The sequence below is a fragment of the Mesoplodon bidens genome, assembly GCF_964165515.1.
Source record: "Mesoplodon bidens genome assembly, chromosome: 5".
NCBI classification, from domain to species: Eukaryota; Metazoa; Chordata; class Mammalia; order Artiodactyla; family Ziphiidae; genus Mesoplodon; species Mesoplodon bidens.
This window is the reverse complement of record NC_138161.1, coordinates 4,518,466-4,536,637: the sequence shown is the minus strand read 5'-3', so window position 1 is coordinate 4,536,637 and position 18,172 is coordinate 4,518,466. Positions and strand designations below refer to the sequence as shown.

General features: G+C 54.2%; 1 protein-coding gene across 3 annotated transcripts in view; it reads right to left on the bottom strand.

The window, feature by feature from the left end:
- Nucleotides 1-877: 877 nt before the first annotated feature.
- PRDM15 (PR/SET domain 15) overlaps nucleotides 878-18,172 on the bottom strand; it is a 59,640-nt gene continuing 42,345 nt past the window's right edge. For 2 of the 3 annotated variants that reach the window (XM_081234459.1, XM_081234460.1), the window contains exons 5-14: nucleotides 17,809-17,943; nucleotides 16,893-17,056; nucleotides 15,922-16,001; nucleotides 15,524-15,643; nucleotides 12,675-12,806; nucleotides 11,257-11,340; nucleotides 10,687-10,862; nucleotides 6,669-6,749; nucleotides 4,849-5,058; nucleotides 879-4,036 (exon numbers count right to left, since the gene is read on the bottom strand). In XM_081234459.1, the coding sequence (XP_081090585.1) occupies nucleotides 3,566-4,036; nucleotides 4,849-5,058; nucleotides 6,669-6,749; nucleotides 10,687-10,862; nucleotides 11,257-11,340; nucleotides 12,675-12,806; nucleotides 15,524-15,643; nucleotides 15,922-16,001; nucleotides 16,893-17,056; nucleotides 17,809-17,943 (1,653 nt within the window). In that variant the 3' untranslated portion in view covers nucleotides 879-3,565. Of the gene's footprint in view, nucleotides 4,037-4,848; nucleotides 5,059-6,668; nucleotides 6,750-10,686; nucleotides 10,863-11,256; nucleotides 11,341-12,674; nucleotides 12,807-15,523; nucleotides 15,644-15,921; nucleotides 16,002-16,892; nucleotides 17,057-17,808; nucleotides 17,944-18,172 lie in introns of all 3 variants that reach the window. The other variant, XM_081234458.1, reaches the window with a different exon arrangement.

The following is an 18,172-nucleotide window of genomic DNA, read 5'->3' as shown; positions in this document are numbered from 1 at the left end:
AGCCAGATGCAAACACCCACAAGAAGCAGCAGCCAGTGGCCCAGCGGTCTCCCCCCTTTCTATTGGAATTTGTTGCACATACAAGAACATGCTCACAATTTGTTGGACGTTGTGGGGGTGAATCCTATTCACTGGCAGAAGAATTAGCTGCTACCAGCTGTTCTCTAAGATACAACTGAAGTACCTAAAACAAGGTTCTCGTAATTCAAATCCTTAGATCGGATGACACTCCAGGTGTTTCATAACGTTAAGATGACTCTTCCTAACAAATCGGAGCATATCATTATTTGATCCATAAAATAAGGGATTGTTCCAGACCATGTGCCCTAAGAAACGCCTTGCTTACTAAGTTCTCCCCTCTCTCTGGCTGTTCATCTTTTCTTGTGTCCATTCTCTCCATCTAAGCTTTACAAAAAATGCTACAACCACTTGCTTTGTTGCTTTTAAACAAACAAACAAACCCTTGTGACAGCTTCTGATATCTCAGCATCTTGTTTATTTTCAATGTTTGGGTCATTTAAAATAATCCAAACATTTCACAGGGTCTGAACTACACGGGAATTACAACTGTTCTCAAAATATACCAAGTGTGTCCACTACTTGGAACGGACAATCTGAGCAGAGGGCCAGCAATGGAAAAACACCGCTCATGGCAACTTTTATTTGTCGTTATAGAAACTAACGAGACACGAAATACACGTGACCTCTCAGCCTTGATGCCTTTCAAAATCCAACGGGAAAGTCACTGACACGGCCCTGAGCTGGGAGCCTCGAGCTCTGGCCGCTGTGACTGTGAAGTCCGTGCATCTGCCTCCCGGGCCCCGAATCCTCCAAGGCGGGTCCCTGTCGGTCACAGTGGAGCGGGACCCAGCACGAGGAACACATCCCACTCGGGGCCCCCGTCCCCTCCTCGCCTCAGGGACACGCAATCCCGGGGGCCTGCTCTGCAAGGCTCACACCGTCGGGTGGCACAGAACGACACAACTTCACAAATTCACCGGCCAAAACCAAGCATCTTCTGTTTATTAATTTAGAATAACCCCGAGGGATTCACAGAGCTCAGTGGTCACAACGGCTCCATCTAATTTCCTCCTATGGATACAGCTGTGCACTGGGATCAGTTAAAAAAAAAAGTAAGTATTTTCCATCAGGAAACAGTGGTAGAGGTGCAGAACAGTCTACAGCTGGTAACTCTTTTGGCTGAGTAGTACTTTTTATTTTTTATTTTTTGCTTCCCAGTTTCTTATATGCAAATTCATAGCAACTGTTTTAAGACAACACAAACCTATTTTGCCTCAGACAGTGACCCTATTAGACCAAATATTTCTAGAGAAAACTCAGGAGTCAATTTGATTTTTATTTAGAGTTCTCACTTATTTTAACAGGAAGTATGATTAAGCATCTGTGTAGTTAAATAAATGGCAGGAAGTACACTGGGGCCACACAACCTAAATCAGGTTCTTTAAAGACATTTGATGCATTCTTACTCTAAGCATAAAAACAACTTCTCTTAAAAAAATAAAACTGTGATTTAAAAGGCCTTTGTTTCATAGGGGAGAGGAATAAAAGATAAATGCTAGCGGGTGTTCAATCATGTTTGGATTTTTTACTTGGTCATTCATCCCTTACATTCTGCAAATGCAAAAGGAAATGGTCAGCGATTTTTAAGAAAATACCTTAGGAACCTTGGCGCTTTTGATGAGTCCACGGATACCTGGACCACTTACATTTGGAGAACAGAGACAATACTTAGAAAGTATATCACCCCCAGCCCAAGTTCATTTGATGAAACTATTATGTATAGAGCAGTTAATTATATACATAAATAACATAAAAATAATTATCATAAATTAAAAGTCCAACAATCCCCCGCTACTAATTCAGAGGTGCGAGCCGGGAGTTACCGGTGAGCTGGGTGTGGAGGGTGAATCCTGAAGCCCCTTTCACATGCTGCGTGGGTGATGAACTTAGTTCACGAAAGCATGTATTGCACAAACCAAAGCCTAGCCCCCCTCCTCAAAATCTTGCGATTTGGAATGAAGCGAAGTGCTGAGAACGTTGCATTTTGCATAACAGGTTGTCTGTAGCCTCACTAGCAGCATAAGGTTATTCTGCCTCATTTATCCACTACTGATGGTCTCCCAAACAACGCAGGATCGGGGACAAATACTGATCAGGACAAAGTAAGGCAAATGTATCATTTCATTCTGGATAGCGTTAAAGCATCAGGAGGGTGGAAATCAAGCTTCTTTGCCCGCCTCTTTGTTTCCCTGGCTGCGCAGTGGGAGGGCTGGCTGCTGGCTGCTGGCTGCCACCTTGGTGGTCCAGAGCCTCACCTGCCACTTCTGAAACGGGCGCACACGTGTGAAAGCGCGTTCCCCGGAAGGGCAGGGCTCCCGTCGCTCAGCACATTTATTCACTCATTCATTAGGGGCACTGACGCTTCTACGGGTCAGCTAACAGCCTTTCTGCTTTCATACTACGTGGCAGGAAATAGCACTATCTTCATATTTCAGAAAAACCTATACCTTTCTTGGGTAAAGAGCCAAGCTCATTCAACATTTTTATAGAAAACTGGTCTTGAAACACACCAACCTTTGGAATTAAACAGAAAAAAGACATGAATTTCTCCCTTGTTCTCTAGCGCAGGGGATTCTGGCTGCGCCTCAGCCATAATAAATACATTTGGACGGCAGAGAATCCTGAGACAACCCCAAGGAGCCTCCAGAGGGGCATGAGGCTCACGGCCCCTGCATCGGGGCAGCCGCGTAGAGCTGGACGTGGACCCACAGTCCCACAGTGCAAACGACTTCTGTGTGTTAAAGGAAAATAGAGAATGACGTGGCCTCCGCAGTCTCGATCACACAAGGTATGCTCGAGATAAAGTTTAAAAAAAAAAAAGGAAAAAGCCATACTGAAAATCGATTCACGAATTCTATCACTGAGACGCCTTGGTCAGCGACCTCACATGACCCCTTGCCCGAGAGGAACTCGCGAAGGCCAGAGGAGGGGCGTCCGCTCCCGCAGGGCATCTTCCCACATGGTTTCAGCCCAAAGGTGCAGAACGAATTCGACTCAACTCAGATTTCAAAGAGAGTAAATGTTACTTGAACTCCTATCTGCTCATTAGCAAAACAGTGCAGGAGCCAGGAGAAAACGGGCTACATTTTCACACAGTAGCGGAGCCCTAAGGGGAAAAATGAAACAAGCTACTTACATCCCTAATGACATACGGGTCTAACCCTGCTGCTCCCCTCTGGGTTTCCTTTTCCCAAACCCTGCGCCCATCCGCGTTCTGAGAGGGAAGCCTGGGGGCCTGGCCTTGCCGGGCAGAGCATATGGGGCCTGAGGGGGACCTGCTCGGGGTCACTTCTGAGTTCAGCTGATAGACTGTGATGGTTGTTGGGGAATTTGGAGATAATGCTGCAGAAGCTAAGTCAACCTTACTGATACTGCAACGTACGGTGTTTTGTTTTTTGTTTGGTATCCAGCAAACAAATCTCAAATAAAAACAAAAACAGACCACCTGTCTGTGGTTCTCTCCCCCAGGTCCCCACAAGGTGACTCAGTAGCTGTACATCTGCGGCTGCTGCTCGGCCGGCACCGGGGGCTGGGCGGCCTGCGGGGCGGGGGCCGGGGCCGGCAGCACGTCTGTCTGGGGCACCGCCCGCCAGGTGAGCGGGTGCTGCTCGCCAAGCTGGCTCCCCAGGGGCGTGATGGAGTTGACCAGGGTGGTCAGGTTGATGAAGTGGGCCACCGACTGCGGATTCGAGGCTTCCGGCTGCGGGTGGATCTGGAGGTCGTTCTGGCGGTTGTGCAGCATGGCAGAGCCGCTGACGGTGTCAAAGGTCACGGTCAGGATGGAGTTGTCCAGCTGCAGCTGGCGCTCCGGGGTGGTCAGGTGCCCGACGGCCACCGGCTGGAGGTTGGTAAACTGAGTCCCGGCCGCGGTGGTGATGGGGGTCACGGTGATGTTGGTCAGGCCGACGGAGCTCGACGGGGTGGTCACATTGGGGTCACCCAGCGTCACCACCACCTGGAAGAGTCACGCACAACATGGGACCGTTAGTTCCTGCAGAATCGAGAACAAGAGCAGCCTCCTGTGCTGTACTTTGTCACGGAGGCCATCTTGTGACGCTGGAATCATCACACTCCTGGCCCAAAGGAAGGAGTTAAAACACTTGCTGGTGAGAGATTAAACCAAGTTCATTTTTCCTGGAAAAGGAATTCTAGTGAAAAAGAGAAACAAGATACAGACACAATCAGCTGGAACTGAAAAACAAAGGATTTCAGTAGCTAGGAAAAAAAACAGAAAAGTAATGAGAAAAACAGAGCACATTCTTCACTGTCTCTTAACTTCTGTGAAGTGATGATGGTAAATGGAAATCCCAACCGTAAAGGTCAGAAGGGCAGTGAACCAATGTGCAGCGCAAGAACTAATAAATGAAGAAGCAAGCAAAGCTCTTCCCCACAGACAGGGATGAAACGCAGGAACGTCTGCAACCAGGATGACCAGGGCCAGTCAAGGGAGGGGTGTGGCGTCCGATACATGCCGACCGGGAGCTGGGGGCCTCGAAACCCCAGCAGGGAAGCTTTGGTTAAAAGCAGCAGACTGGCCGGCCACACGCCCTGGCGTGCAGGGTCAGGCCCTCCCTGACTGGCCGGCACGCTCAGGCCATTGAGAGCCTCCCCAAACTAGACACAGCCCCGTTCCCAACCAGGGAGGATGGCTGTGACTTCTGGGTCTAAGCTGGGAAACGCTCACGGGGAAACGGGGCACGTGCTGACCACGGCCAGAGCCCAAGCCCCCCACACCCGGGGCCCCAGCTCTGCACAAGGAGCGGCGACCTGCTGGATGCTCTGCACGGCAGAGTTGGTCTCGTCCCCGACGCCGCCCGAGAACGTGGCCTCCTTCTCTGAGAACTCGCTGAAGGCGGTCTCCTCGGGCCCCGTGGCCCCGGTCTCCTCCTCTGGCTTCTGCTTCCTCTTGTGAGTCCTCCTGGAGGCTTTCACGTGTTTCCCTTCCGCCAGATCCTCCTGCCCCAGACTCAGTTCAGGCTGCAGGAACAGAAGGCGCGACAACGGCGGGTCAATAGGCCGTGTCCCCGAAGCGGCCAGCGCATCCTGACCCTGTTCCCAGACACCAGGTGACCAGGCTTGTCTGCTAACTTGCACTTCTAAGGACGGGGGCAAGTGCCTGTTGGTTTCAGTTGCTTTTCTTTCAGGTGAAGGATTGTATCTTAGATACAAGTCATATTCTTAAAAGCCACATTTTGTGCTGAAATAGAAACATCTCTAAAAACAGACTTTTTGAGCCACTGTTTCAGCCCTGTTGAGCTCAGTCTGAGACTGAAAAATGCTTTCACACCAGGACTCTCATCCCCTGTGGCTGAAACAAATTCACTGCAGACACAGTCTTGGGTCAGAATGAGGCTGACTGCCAAGAACTGTACGGTCACCTTTTCTGGGGACAGCAAATAGGGCCCAATGGTAACGGCGACCCCAGACGGGTGCCCTGCACACGTCTTCTTGAGCTGCTAAGTGTGGCCTGTTTTCCGACCTACAGCTGGGCTGGCCCAGCATCACGGAGGCCGCTGAGCCGAGGTGGCCAGCAAGGCTCTCCACCCTGGTCACCCACCACCCCTCCTGGTCCTCGGCGCCATCCATGAGACTTGCTCCCACCCAGTGGCAGGTAGACCCTGAGGAGGCCTGCCAGGACACGGCCACTGAGGGGTTGCCCTGGACAGGGGTGGGCGTGGTCCTGGTCCTCCGGGGCTGCTGAGGCGTGGGGCACGGCAGCTCAGTACAACCCGGCCGCTGAGCACCGCGCCCAAAACTCCGTTGCAAAACACAGACGTAGAAACGTGATTTTAAATAACCGAGAGCATGACACGTTTCCTTTAAAATAAGAGAAGCTCTTTATATAGAGGTATTGACTAAAAATTCCTTTTAAAAGTAAGTTCACCTAATACGTTGAAAGTTATTTTGCTTCTAATAATCTAATCATGCTAATAAGCTTTTCTGGAAACCACCTGTGATGGTTAAGTGTCAACGTGGCTGGGCTCGGGCGCCCGGCTGGGTGGCTGAACACCAGTCTAGAGGCTGCCGTGAAGGTATTTTTCAGATGTGATTACCACTGAAATCGGTGGGTACTGAGTCATGCAGAGCATCCTCTGCAATGCGGGTGGGCCTCGTCCCATGGGGCAAAGGCCTCGAGAAGAAAGCCTGAAGCTCCCAGAGGAAGAGGGAACTCTGTCTCCAGATGGACCGGGCACAGCATCAACTCCTCCTGGGTCTCCAGCCTCCGGCCCGTCCTGAAAGTTCTGGACTTGCCAGTTCCACACTCGTGGGCGCCAATTCCTTAAAATAAATCTAATTCTCTCTGTACACACACGTACACACGTGTACACAGGCTCTCTATTGACTGTTTTCTCTGGGGAACTGTGACTTAAGAAACCATCTATTCTCTAAAAGGAGATATGTCAGGATTCAGAAAACTGAAATTCTAGAAACTTTTACAGAAACTAAAAGGCTCCTGGGGTGACAACCAACCAATAAAACAGAGGCAAACGAGCGTGAAACGCGGGTTTTTTCCCCAAAGGCTGCTCAGGACACCTGCCGGGGCCCCTCGGGTGAGACGTCCCGGGCCCCGCGTGCGCAGGGCTCACCTGGACGATACCGATGGAGGAGGCGTCGATGGTGGTGGTCTCAGGGAGGTGGTCCAGGTCGTCGATCCTCACGGCCAGGACCTAGGAGTGACCACAGGGCGGTGAGCCCGGGACACCACGCCCGAAGGCCCAGGCTCAGGTCAGGCGGGACCCAGACACGTGCTGACAGGCCGCCACCCTCAAAGGTGCCCATGCCCTCACGGGCCCTGCTCAGGACCTGAAAACCTGGATTCCACAGCCCCGTCTGGGCTCTCCTTCCCTCCTCCCAGGCCCCCTCTCTTCAAGTTTCTGCTGTGCTCTCACACACGGGGGTGTTACCTCGCCCCTGTCCACGTGTCACCGCACTGTCCACCGCTCGAGGGTGGAGGCTATTCCTTCCCTTTTAGTTTAGTGAAAACACTAACGTGCACAGTGCATAATGCATAGTGTATTCTCACTCAATCTTGTTCTTTCAAACCGAGAGCGGAGCGGGATAAGATACAGGAAACCTGTCCTACAAGGAACCACCAAAAATGAGACGTTTACACTGTAAACACCTGACTTTTCTACCTGAAAAGTAGAGAAGTCCAGGTAGTTTCATTGGTCATTTCTGATGAAGCGCACCTGGTGAGCCGCACTGGCCGGTCCCCAGCACGCAGACCCTTACGCCACGACACACGCCCGTGGTCCACCCGGTCTTCCCTGAACCTGATCCACACACCTGCTGACGCCGGCTGTACCGTGACTGCGATCTTAAGTGAACAAATCACAGGTGGGGCGACGGACCCTGAGCGCAGAGAGAACGGAATCCCTGGGAGGGAGGTGTAGTGACAGGGAGTTGCTGAGGAAGGGAAGTGCTGTGCAAAGACTACACGAGACCAGGGAAACCAGGAAAGTCTACCTGCACGGGCTCTTCAGCCAAATGGCTCTGCGAGCATCTTTACATTTTTGCTCAGAAAAAATGAAGAACAAAATTGTAGGCTATACATAGCGGGTGTGGCTCATTTAAGAAGAATGACGGGGGCTTCCCTGGTGGCGCAGTGGTTGAGAGTCTGCCTGCTGATGCAGGGGACGCGGGTTCGTGCCCCGGTCCGGGAAGATCCCACATGCCGCGGAGCGGCTGGGCCCGTGAGCCATGGCTGCTGAGCCTGCGCGTCCGGATAGGCCACAACAGTGAGAGGCCTGCGTACCGCAAAAAAAAAAAAAAAAAAGAAGAATGACGGGGAGCTGCATTTCCGGACTTAGGTTCCAAGACCAGGGCTGGGCCTTCTCTGAAAGGACGGCCAGCAAGGTGGTCGTGGTCATGTGTGTTTCAACATAAATGCTGACGTGGCGCTGAGGACCCAAGCGTGACTGTGATGCTGCAAAGCTGAGTCACAGCAGCCGGATGCCACCAACTGTCCTCTCCCACCCTCACCGTCACCAACTCCATCGCTGTCACTACTGTCAGTCACCACCACCTCCACCACTGTCAGTACCCCATCACTGTCACCACCACCATCACCTCCACCACTGTCACTGTCACCACCACCTCCATCATCATCAACGACGACATCACCAGTGTCCTAGTCACACGGTCTGGAAGCTGATGCCACGAAGAACAACCACAGAAGCATCTGCTGGCTTTGCTCTTATCCGGAGAGAAGACCACGCATGCAAAGTACTTTGTGGGTTTGAATTTTTTTTGAATGTAACATTCACTCAAGGCAGAGGGAAAGACCATACCTTGAAGTAATAAAATCGTATCAATTCTGAAAGGTCTCCAATATATGAAAGCAGTTTACACTTAACACCTTAGCCGGCCTCCACGGGACCCCTGCCCCCGAGTCTGTGCCCAGCACTGCGGGGACCCCTGCCCTGCACCCCTGCACAGCCGGGCCCCAGGGTGGCACCCACACGGCAGCCGAGCCCTCCCTCGGCCTCACTCCATCTATCCCTCTCTGTCTGACTTGTCTGTGTCCTACCCCTCCCCTCTGTCTCCCACCCTAGACGGACGGTCCAGGAGGACGGGGCGCACCCTGTCCGGCCGGTCACCAGCGCTCATCCCCGCAGGCACTTAACTGTATCTGTTTGAGCAACACAGAAGGAAATGACAGAGAAACCTCAGAGGATCAACGGGGGAAGCGGCTGAAGGCGTCAGAGACACAAGGGACTGAGACCAGAGCCCGACGGGGAGCCCTCCGTCTGCTGGAGTCCCCTCCCGAGCGCTGTGCCGCCGGCATGGTGGGCGTGAGAGGAGGTGGCCGCACAGAGGGGCAGGCTAGGAAGTGACCGCCAACCGGACGGAAGCGTCTGCCGAGCTGCTCTGCGCCCGCAAGGCCTCCCGCACCCGGCAACGTGCATCACACAACCCGTCTGCAAAAACTGCCGTGCACGCTGTTAGCACGTGTGCCTACAAACACCCACACGTCACCAAGAAATCACTCCCACACGTCACGAGCCCCCGGGGGAGCCTGCAGCGCCAGCCCTGGGCCCCAAGACCTGGAGGGCGCTGTCTGCCGGCACCGGGCAGCGGGTAGATGCTGACACTTCGGGCGCCTGCTCTCCCAACTTTGTTTTTCTAGGTGGAAACGCTAGCTGGCCGCTAGGTGGAAAAGGCCGGGAGTGAGGAGAGCGAAGCTGGTGGAGCCCCAGCTCCTCGGGGACCCCAGAGCTCAGGGTCAAGGTAACGCAGAAAAAGACGCACTTACCATCCAAATGAGGCAAAGCGTGCATTTATAATTGCGAAAGTAACCCATGTTCGCTAGAGGACATTATTTAAAGTGGAGAACAAGAGAAGAAATAGCCAAAACTTCAACGCCAGGAGAGGACGACCACTGTGTAATGTTTTCGTCCTTTCTCGTTTCGCCCACCCCATTTATATTACATAGGTGAGTCTCCCACAAAGACACACAACGTGAACGACATGCTGTGTATACACACGCAGTACACGCACGGTGTGTACGGCTTTCTTACAGCGAACACGCACACTTTCACTCAGAGTTCTCTGCAAACACGTGACATTCAGGCACATCACTAAACTACCACGAACTTAATAACATTCGTCTTGCTGGACATTGAGGGGTCCAAGTAGTCATTTATAAAACACTGGAGGGATGGTCACGCTACCCCCAGCAGGACACGCCACGGCCGGGCACCCGGCTCACGCCTGCCGCACAAGCATTTTGAATCTAAGAACCTCCTCTAATTCAATGGAGGGAGGATGGCACCTCTACCGTTAAAGGCTTTCTCTTGTGTCTTAACCACAGGTGTTTCCTTTCATGAATCTCCGTGGACACACTGGGTTCTTCATGTTCTTCTCGTGGAATGCATATTACCTTCAATGTTAACAGTTTCTATCTGTTAACGGTAGTAATATCTTAACACATGTCTTCCGTTTTCCCTTTGACCTACAGAAGTTCTAAATGTTAGGCTGCTTGATCAAATCGTTTGTTCGAGACTCCTTTCACCGCTTTTGCGCTTAGAAAGTTTCCGCCTTTCAGTGATACAGCTGTCTTCCCGTACTTTCTTCTAGCTTTGTTTTTCAGTTTACTTCTTTTTAAAAAGCAATAAATTCTTCAGCGCCCTGGACCTGCCCTTAGAACCAGCCCCCGGGTGAGCCAGCGTCTCTCTGCGTCAATACAGCTTCTCCCCCTCGGTCCCCAGGGCCACCTTCTAATCAGCCCCTAACACCACACGGAGGCTCCCGTCCTGAATCTTTTTTAGTTGCCCAAAGGGAGGAAAGGGGGAGGGGGAGGGGTCGTACTCCCGTCTCGCTGTAATTCCAGCGAGAATGTAATTTATAACCTCAGCAAAAAACACGTTCCAGGCTCTTCTGTTCACTCACTCGTTCAGCGCCGTCGGCGCGCAGGCGGAGGGGAGTGGCCAGGCCCAGGCCCAGGCCCGGCCTGGAGGAACCACGGGCCCGCGAGGGGCAGGGATGGTGAGCCCGCGCGGCGGGGTCTCTGAGCAGGAGCCGCCACCGGGCAGAGGGCAGAGGGGCCGGGCCTGCGTGGGGGGGCGGGGGGAGGCAGGCAGAGGGTCGCCCGCCCAGGCTCACCTCGGGGTGCTTGCGCCGCATGTGTCTGCTCATGGAAGCCCGGGTGGACACCTTGGTCCCGCACAGCTGACAGCTCTGGGCCTCCACCTTGTCGTGGGTGAGCTGCACGTGCTTCTGCAGCATGTACTCGGTGACGTACTTCTTGTCGCACACGGAGCATGTCCACTGCTTGCCCACTTCCCACACGCACAGGGCAGAAGAGAAAGCATGGGTCGTGAGCGGGCTCAGCCTCTGCACGTGCGGCCAGGGTCGCCGGCCGGGTCACCCACCCGGTGGTCAGGCCGCGGGACAGGCAGCGCGGCCTCCTCCCCTCCTGGAGCCCAGTCACTACTCCAATGTCCAAAAATTCAAGTTTCGGAAAAATTTTGAAAATTCAAAATTTTCAATGTCCGAAAATTTTGATGGGCTGTTTTTGTGGGCAAGGGGCCATCGTTAAGGCAGAACAGCACCAAAACATGTGAAAAAGCCTACCAACAGCATCACAGCCGTGCCATCCCCACCGCGCACGCTCCGATGGCCTCAGCGGAGACTGCGGTGGGCAGCCGGCTGGTCCCCAGGTGCCCCGCTTACCCGTGTGGATGAGCTTGTGCGTCTCCATCGTGTTCCTCTCACTGAAAGTTTTTCCGCACAGTTCGCACATGAAATCTTTAATCCCTGCAGAAAAAGGCACACTTAATTTCACGTTTCATGAGTGTTTTAACTACATACAGAAGCTGTCTCGTCCTTGACACATTTCTGTATTTGCAGAAGCTGCAGGGGAGGTAAATTACCAGGAGAGAGCAGACAGTAAGTGTTCATTCCCACACGCGACCGGCACACTGTGGCTTGAAAGCTACCCTATGGCTGGCACCCAGGCGAGCTCCTTCCGCAGAAGGGGTGACAAGGACAGTTTCAGTCCGAGGCCCACAGACTGCCACAGAGTCTCAGCAGAATCCGATTCAATGAGCTTACTCTGCACAGCTCGCGACCAGGGAAGGCAGGGCCACGTTTATGACACGTTTAAGGCTTCCACCCACTTCATTCCAGCCCTGAGTGTTCAGATCAGTCACTCGGTCTGGGGTGACCACCCTGCCTGCCTGCAACCTGGCAAGGAAGCATCAAGGCATCAGACTGTTTCTCTCCCCAAACTGACAAGAAAGTGGATCCTTAGAAGGCCTTTTAAATAAAGGTTTCCCCCCAAATGGAAAACTAGGTAAGTGATTTTCAAGGTCCACTCATCTTGGACTTATCCTGGCCCTGTATTTGGCGAACCCCTCGTATGCTCACTGTGGCTTTCGGAGGCCAGAGACCACTACAGCCCAGCAGTTGCAGTGTTGTGAGACCCGAGAGGTGGTCCAGGACCCAGTCCCAGGGGGTGAACGCTTCCCAGAAAAGGGGGAGCGAAACGGATGAGCTTCCCCAGGAAGAGGAGGGCAGCACACTTTTGTGAAAGCCCAGTGCCCTGGGGGCTGGCACTCCAGGGGGACCCAAAGCAGACCTGGGTGGTGGCCTGGACAGCCCTGGGGGCAGTGAGAGAGGTGGGCGCACAGGTAAGCTGGGCCAGGCAGTGGCAGGGCTTAAGTCCGTTTTAGGAAGAACACGGAACCAACCAGAAACTTCAGACACAACTCCATCACCCAGGGATAACCGTCTCTCACTCCGCTGTCGATCTTAATCCTCTTATACACACACGTTCATCCATACACAAATGTTTTATAAAACAATGAACTCATTTGTTGTAGAGGCTGGTTTCTCTCCCACTGGATCATGAATGTCTGCGTAACTTAACATACGATTCCATCACTTGCAGGGGTGCACTGTCCCTCATGGTGAACACACCATAATTTAGCCACTGCCCTACTGATGGACACTTAAGATGGCCCAGTCTCCCGTCCAGACGACAGGATGACCAGCGTGTACACACGCCCCGGGCCCCCTCCGCGCCTGTGCCGCTAGCCTGGTTTCCCCGCCCCACCCCGCGCGCGCGCCGCGGCCGGGGGCTGCCTCACCCGTGTGCCGCTTGTAGTGCTTGAGCATGTTGACCTTCTGCGCGAACTTGCGGTGGCACTCCCTGCACTCGTACTCCTTGATGCCCTTGTGCAGCTTCATGTGGTGGCGCAGCGCGTGCTTGGTCTTCATGCCTGCGGGACGGAGCGGAGCGGGTCTTCGGGGGACCCCCGCCCCCACAATGCCCGCCCCAGCCCTGCCACGGTCCCCGGCGGTGCACACACCCCGCCCCCTCTCCCCGGCAGACACAGGTCTGGGTGAGAGCAGAGAGGAGGGATGGGGAGCGGGGGCTCGTCTCCGACAGGACACCCTCCCCCAGCGGCGAGGCTGGCCGTGCGTCCTCGGAGGCCACTTCCAGACGGCCCGTCTCGGCAGGCGCCCGCCCGGCCTGCACGGTCAGCGTTCCCAACAACAGGAGCTGCGGGTAGCTGTGCAAATCTGACCACTGTGACCCAACTGAATCATCTGGTAGGCGGCTCCAAGTCTCCTGAAGTCCGCTGTTGATCTTGGCGATGTAAGTGTTAATTGAGATTAGATACTTTAAGGTCCAAACACAGACTTTCCATCTACCTTCAGGTTAATGTAACAAAGTCAACATTTGCGGAAAGGAGTGAAATATGCTAAAACCTCCCTAACTCAGGCGCTGAAGAAGGAAAGACCCTGGTTTAGGGTTTGAATCAGTAGTGGAGGGTCTCAGGCCAGGAGACCCCACCAGGTGAGCAGTGCTGGACAGGAAGGGAGGGCTGCAGAGTCTGTGGGCAAAGGGCGCCCGGGGGGGCGGCCTTAGCATCTCATGGTGCATGAAGTGTTTTGAACAAATCTTCCTGTGTATCCTTGGCTACTAGTGCTATACGTGGAAACCCACCAGGCGTGGCACACGGGTCTCTGCTGCCAGGTGACGGACTGTCATTACTTCCACAGCCTCCCATTTGGATAAGACCTGGTCAGGTCCAGAATTTGGGGGGAAAATGTAAAGTATTGATAATGATAAGCAAGGGCATTTCCTGCAACATCACTTGGAATGATAAAAAAACTACACGCCCAAACCCCCCAAAGATATAAATTAAAGGGTCTGGTTGTAGGAATCCACAGGATGGAATCCTATCAAGGTTTTGAGAGGAAAATTAGGGCCTTATTTGCCTGATATGAAAAGATCACCAAGATGGATATGGAAGTAAATAAAAAGGAAGGTATGGAAAGAACAGGTAGGCACAAGCATCTGCTCGTATGTGCCAGTGATCATAATATGAAAGTAAAATGACCACTGGCAGTTTAGGATTATGGAAAATAAATATGGTAACCCAAGTATTAACACCTGCATTGTATTTAAAGTATTCAGAAGTCATGAAAGAAATCATGAACCTAAACATTAAATACACTTCAGATATAAAAATGTATATAACACAAGATGTGACACTGACCTCAGCGCCCACCCTGGGCACCCCTCCCTGACCTGCCAGGGCCCACTGAGCAGCACTCAGGTCTCAGGTGTGGTTGCCCCTTGCCCAGCTGGGGGGATGGCCCACCACACCTGTCTACCTACAACCCTTCCCACCTCTACCTGGCTCTAGCTCTGTGGGAAAGGGGCTGGAATTGCTGTGGCAAAGACGGGGCGGCAGCCGGAGCTCCAGCCAGCACGGCCAGTGCTAAGACATGCGTAGAAACTTCTAGAAATGTCGGTGCACAACAATCAAGTGCTGCTTTTGAAGAGTGTAACTGAGGTCCGAGGTGGGAATAACTTTACTTTGCATATCCATTTGTGTAAAAAAAATTTTTTTTTGGTTAGGTGCTTGGGTTACTTTTTCAATAAAACAATCTACACACTGCACACAGTTACTTTGGAGAACAGACAAGAAACTGTCACCCGTGCAGAGAGGGACTGGGGGCCAGGGGTAGGGGACTGTGCACTTTCTGCTTTTCTCTGCAGTTCTTTTAGCCTTCTGCATGTAGTCTTATTTTATGAGTCTAACAGGAGTTTATCCAGTGAGTGGAACTACGGGGCATTTGTGTGTTCTTTGTACTTTCTTAAAAATCACATAAAGGAAAAAAGTAAACACTTTATGGAACATTAAATTTTTTAAAAGACCCTCACAGCAAGGCAGATGAACGTGATCAGTCCCGTATCGGAAGGAGGGTGGCACTGCCGCACTCCACCACACACAACACGGGCGGCCACGTGAAAGCACCAAAGATCCGCTGCCCCAAGTCTTCCTGACAGTTCTGGTTTGTTTTCAAACAGAAATGAGTTAAACCTTTACCATGTACTGCGATTACCTTTCTTTTCCTAATTCCACTTACGGATGTGAGATATCTTATTAATAGATTTATTATCACTGAACTCATTTCACCTGACTCAAATAAAGGTCACAGTCATCACTGATCACAGTGCATCACTGTCTTAATGCACAGCTGGGCCTGGTCAGTAGTTCCAGTCGGCAGTCGAGGACTTTGCACCGATGCTCAGGCTATATGAGGATTCTCAGATTATTCTGTACTTCAAAGAATTATGTGTTGCACTGTTTCCCTACTTTTAAAACGATTTACTTGTGCTTTGATTTTACCCCATCTCCCTGCCTTTGGACGGCTTTATTTTTCTTGCTGATCCTCTTCGGGTCTTATCTTTCTCGAGTAAATGACTCGGGTCTGGGCGACCCCCCGTGTGGCCTGGCCGCCTCTCCTGCCTGACGGCCGGGTCACCCCCCACCTCCGGGCACCCGCTCTCGCCTTCGCCCCTTCCCCCCCCACACTGAGCACAGAGCCCGGGCCCCCCCACCTCCGTGCACCCACTCTCGCCTTCGCCCCTCCCCCCCCCACACTGAGCACACAGCCCCGTCCCCCGACCTGCCCTCACCTTTCCCACACTCGGCGCACAGGTACTCGCGGATGTTGTCATGCACGCGCATGTGTTCCTTCAGCATGTCCTTCCTGGCAAAGGACTTCCCACACTGCTCACAGGCGTGGCTTTTCACACCTACAAACAAACAGGTCAGACATACACAGCAGGAGATCCACACCCACAGTCACCGTGGGACAGCAGTGATGGGAGAAGTTCGGCCCCCCCGCCTGCAGCTGGAGCAGTGCCTGCTGAGCCCTCCTTCCCCGGTCTCCGCGAGGACCCAGAGCGGGGAGGGGCCGAGCTGGGTGGGGGGAGTGGTGGCAAAGACGGACAGAGAATCACCGGCAGGGAGGCGAGAATGACTGCTGGGCAGGAAGCAGCTCGGGCCCCTGCGTCCTCCCAGGCACGGCTACCTGTGTGGATAAGTTTGTGCCGCTCCAAGTTCCCGATGCTGTTGAAGATCCGCCCGCAGATCTCGCATGGGTGGATGTACCTGAAACCAGGCACAGGCTCAGCACGACCCGCACAGCCTCGTGGGGCCGTCAGCGGCCGAGTGCACCTGCCTGAGCGCCTCTATCAGCAGGTGGGGCATAGAAGGTGCTGGGGGTGGACAAGGGACCCAGAGACTTCAGCCTCCATCTGGGCTGAATTGTCCCCCTCAAAATTCACACATTGGTGGCCTGATTCCCAGCACTGCAGAATGCGACGGTGCTTGGAGATGGGGGTCTTCACAGAGGTGGCTAAGTTAAAACTGAGGTCCTCGCGACAGGCCCTAATCCAGTATGACTGGTGCCCTTAGGAACAGGGACACAGAGACACGCACAGAGGGAAGGCCACGAGGACACAGGGAGAAGATGGCATCCACACGCCAAGGAGAGAGCCTGGGACAGACGCTCCCTCACGCTCACAGGAGGAAGCAGAAGATGTGCTGCACCTAGAACGTCCGGCCTTCAGCACTGAGATAATACAATTCTGCTGTTCAAGCTGCCCAGTCGGCAGCCCGAGCAGACTACTCAGCTCTAAACAGGCTGTTGCCTGACTTGCTTGGACACACAGCGCTGATTACGGGCTGTAGCCAGATGTGGGACTGACATTCATGAAACCTAATTACTGTGGGGCAAAGGGGCTCTGGTCGTATGTAGGCAGGGCCTGCAATGCGGCCCACTGTGCTGGGGGTCCGGGAAGGCGTGCAGGCTGGGAGAGGCCTGATGACCCACGAAGGAGCAAGGCCAGTGCTTCCCCCAGACCGGCCCGGGGCTCCCGGAGGAGAGAGAACTTGCTCTACGCTCTGGACGGCTGATTTGGGCACCTGCCTCTCTGCAAGGAAGCCCGCCCTCCCTCCGCACCACCCTAGGCCAGGGAGCCCCTGCCCGGGGGGCCTCACTTCTGCACGTTGGGGTCAGGCAGGTTCTCGCGGTGGATGACCATGTGGGCGTGGTAGGTGGCCTTCAGGGCGAAGCGCCGGTGGCAGGTGCTGCAGCCGTAGCCCTTCTCCTTGTGCACTTCCATGATGTGCTTCAGGTACTCCTTCCCGCGGCCGAAGGTGAGCTGCGGACACGCACACTGCTCACGTGCGCACGCGGCCCGGATCTCCGCGGCTGACGATGCACCACCGCCACCCAGGCACCCTGGACGCCGGGGAGAGCCCGCTTCCCAGCAGGAGAGGGGGGTCTCCTGAGAGCAGGGCCAGCGGTGGGCAAGATCACGAAGCGGGGTGAGCATAAGAAGCAGATTCCAGTCCTCCTGGACCTGCCGGCAGGTCCCACCCCGCCCCCAGCCGGCTTCCAGAACCCCCTCCTCTCCACCCACCTGACCCCATCTCTCCCCCAAGCCTGAAGGCCCTGACAGGTGCACGGCCAGGTGCTGTGCCGAGCCCACGGGTGCGAACACCCAGGGAGAACGCAGGGACCTGCTTGGCAGTGGTGAACCACAGCTCCCTGAGCAGCGAAGCCGCAGAGACCATGGCCTACAGCAAACTGCTGAAGACTCACCGAGCCCCCAGCCTCTAAGCAAGGGTCCCTGCCGTGTGGGAGGCAGGCGGAGGAGAGAGGAGCCCTGGCCTGCGCCCACCTTGGCGGACACGGATCCCCACCGGTCAGCCACACGGGCACGTGTGGACCACACTGATTCTGAGACAGTGGTCCCTTGACGGCGGCGAGACCCGTATCCACCATCCCTGAGACGCAACGAGACCCGGGGCGCCTTCCAGGACATCTGTGAGGCGCCCCCGCCCCCAGGCCAGAGCCTCTGCGGGCCGGCAGCCCTGCAGCCCAGGGCTCGAAGGCTGGAGGTCCAGTTACCTGACACCTTTTGCAGCTGTACTTGTGAGGCTCCGAGTCTGCACTCTCGTCGGAATTGTCATCATTTTCCTCCGAGGAGATGCCAATCTTGCCGATGAACTCCTCCCTCTGGTGGTCGTCCATCAGCGCGATGTCCTGGAAAACAGCCACTGTGTCCAATTTCTGACATGCTTGGCGCAAGCTTTAACCGGTGATTTGTCGACCGGATGCAGAAACCGTGCCCTCGGGTCACCTGGGACACCCCACCTCCTGACGGCAGTGCCATCAGGCCTTGCCCGTGTTCAGGTGACCGTGAAGGCCAGGGCTGGAGCTGCTGGGAACAGTCACCGAGCCGGGCCGCGTCTGGAGGGCGTGTTCTCCGTCC